Source organism: Asparagus officinalis, chromosome 8, assembly GCF_001876935.1.
Source record: "Asparagus officinalis chromosome 8, Aspof.V1, whole genome shotgun sequence".
Lineage (NCBI taxonomy): Eukaryota > Viridiplantae > Streptophyta > Magnoliopsida > Asparagales > Asparagaceae > Asparagus > Asparagus officinalis.
In genome coordinates this window covers 7,929,188-7,931,152 of record NC_033801.1, presented here as the reverse complement: position 1 = coordinate 7,931,152, position 1,965 = coordinate 7,929,188, and the positions used below count along the sequence as shown (strand labels likewise).

The 1,965-nt window shown below is 46.0% G+C and overlaps 1 protein-coding gene across 3 annotated transcripts in view; it reads left to right on the top strand.

Moving 5' to 3' along the window:
- The window catches only part of LOC109819811 (methyltransferase-like protein 16 homolog), a 4,744-nt gene continuing 2,938 nt past the window's right edge, over window positions 160–1,965 (top strand). Inside the window, exons 1-4 of one of the 3 annotated variants that reach the window (XR_002241635.1) lie at window positions 160–474; window positions 758–963; window positions 1,080–1,509; window positions 1,604–1,811. Coding sequence is in view for 2 of the 3 variants with exons in the window: in XM_020385728.1 (XP_020241317.1) it covers window positions 248–474; window positions 758–963; window positions 1,080–1,509; window positions 1,604–1,811 (1,071 nt within the window). In the remaining variant the exon portion in view is untranslated. The remainder of the gene's footprint in view (window positions 475–757; window positions 964–1,079; window positions 1,510–1,603; window positions 1,812–1,965) is intronic. The other 2 variants (XM_020385728.1, XM_020385727.1) reach the window with 2 other exon arrangements.

Here is a 1,965-nt window from a genome sequence, read left to right as displayed (position 1 = left end):
CTGTATTATCGGTTAACGTCTAGTAAAACACTGTAGGCACACCCCCAATCAAACCTCAGGGTACACCCCATCTCTCAGCTACGGTGCAAGAGGCCCATTTTAAATTTTTTAAAAAATCTAAAATGAGCCTTTGCACTGTAACTGAGAGAGGGTGCATCCTGAGGTGTGGTTGGAGTGTGCCTGCAGTGCCACTCTAAAGTCTAGGGCTTCTTTCTTCATTCACCTCTCTGAAGTCTCGCTGTCGAAAATGATGAGCAAAAAGAGGCGAAGGCTCGATCCTCCATCGATCCACCCTCGAAACAAATACTCAGAAAACCCCCCGGATTTCTCTCTCCTCGCCTCTCTCTACCCCTCGTTCGCGCCCTTCGTCTCCGTCTCCTCCCGCACCGGCCGAGCCTCCATCGACTGGACCGACTTCAACGCCACCCGCGAGCTCACCCGCGCCCTCCTCCACCGCGACCACGGCGTCAGTTGGTAGAGCTCGAACTTGAGCAGGCCTAGCTTTGTCAAAAATTAGGGTTCTTGATTGATTCGGGGGTTGGTCTACTGTTTCTGCTGGTTGTTGTCTGAATTATAATGCACCTGATTGATAGCTGAAATATTTTTCCGCGTTGCTCAACTTTAATTAATTCTATGATAAGATTTTCGCTATCTGCTCAGTGTTTAGATTTCTTTACTGTGTTTGTTAATTTGTGGAAGAGAGGTCCATGTTTTAGGGTTTTGGAATAAATCCTGGCGTTAATTAGATGGTTTGCAGGTGGATTCCAGACGGGCAGCTCTGCCCTACGGTGCCAAACAGATCGAACTACATCCACTGGATTGAAGACCTTCTGTCCTCGGAGCTCATCCCGCCGAGCGACGGCTCTGACGGCAGAGTGAGAGGGTTTGATATTGGGACTGGGGCCAATTGCATCTACCCGCTCTTGGGCGCGTCCCTGTTAGGATGGAGCTTCGTTGGCTCAGGTGGAACTCTCCATTCTTTCCTAGGGTTTGTGTTCTTGATTAAGCATTGGCAGATGCGCGATGTATCAGCTTGTTGTAGGAGTGTTTGATATCGTTTGTTGTACGCGTGGTTATAGATGTGACAGATGTAGCTCTCGAATGGGCTAGGAAAAACGTGGAAAGCAATCCTCACCTCTCTGAGCTGATTGAGATTAGGAATGCTAGTAGTTCATCATCATGCCCTAATGGTGTCGTCCCGAGTTTTAGAGAACCCTCTGCAGTTGATGATGCAGAGCAGACTGTTACCCAAGAGGTAGAATCTCCTAGTCAAAATGGGGAGGGTGGTTGCTATAAAGGACCATCGATACTTGCAGGTGTAGTCAGAGATGGGGAACATTTCGACTTTTGCATGTGCAATCCTCCGTTCTTTGAGAGTGTGGGGGAAGCAGGGTTAAACCCAAGAACCTCCTGCGGAGGGACTCCTGAGGAGATGGTGTGCCATGGAGGGGAACGGGCTTTTGTTACACGCATTATAGAAGATAGTGTTGTGCTGAAACATTCTTTCCGGCAAGATTATTTTAGTTTCTTTCAAGATCACCTTTTTATGTTTGTACCTTTAAAATGGAAGTTGTTATGTGGTCTGTTGCCATTTTGGTTGTAGGTGGTTTACATCAATGATTGGGAGAAAATCCAACTTGAAATCTCTAATTTCAAAGCTTCGGGAGGTTGGTGTCTCAGTAGTGAAGACCACTGAATTTGTCCAAGGGAAAACATGTCGATGGGGCCTTGCATGGTCTTTCCTTTCCCCACGCAAAAAATTAATTGAGTCTAACTCGCTCAGGAGGAATAATCATTCTTTCATGCTCGAGGTTTGACCTTTATACCTTTTATAGATGCCTAATTTAATTGTTGACTTTCGAATATTCCATCACAGATATATTTTTTTTAAAATGACGGTATGTGCTACTGATACCAATTCCGAAGAGAATTTTAGTGCTAGAAGTGTGATGGCACTTGATTTAT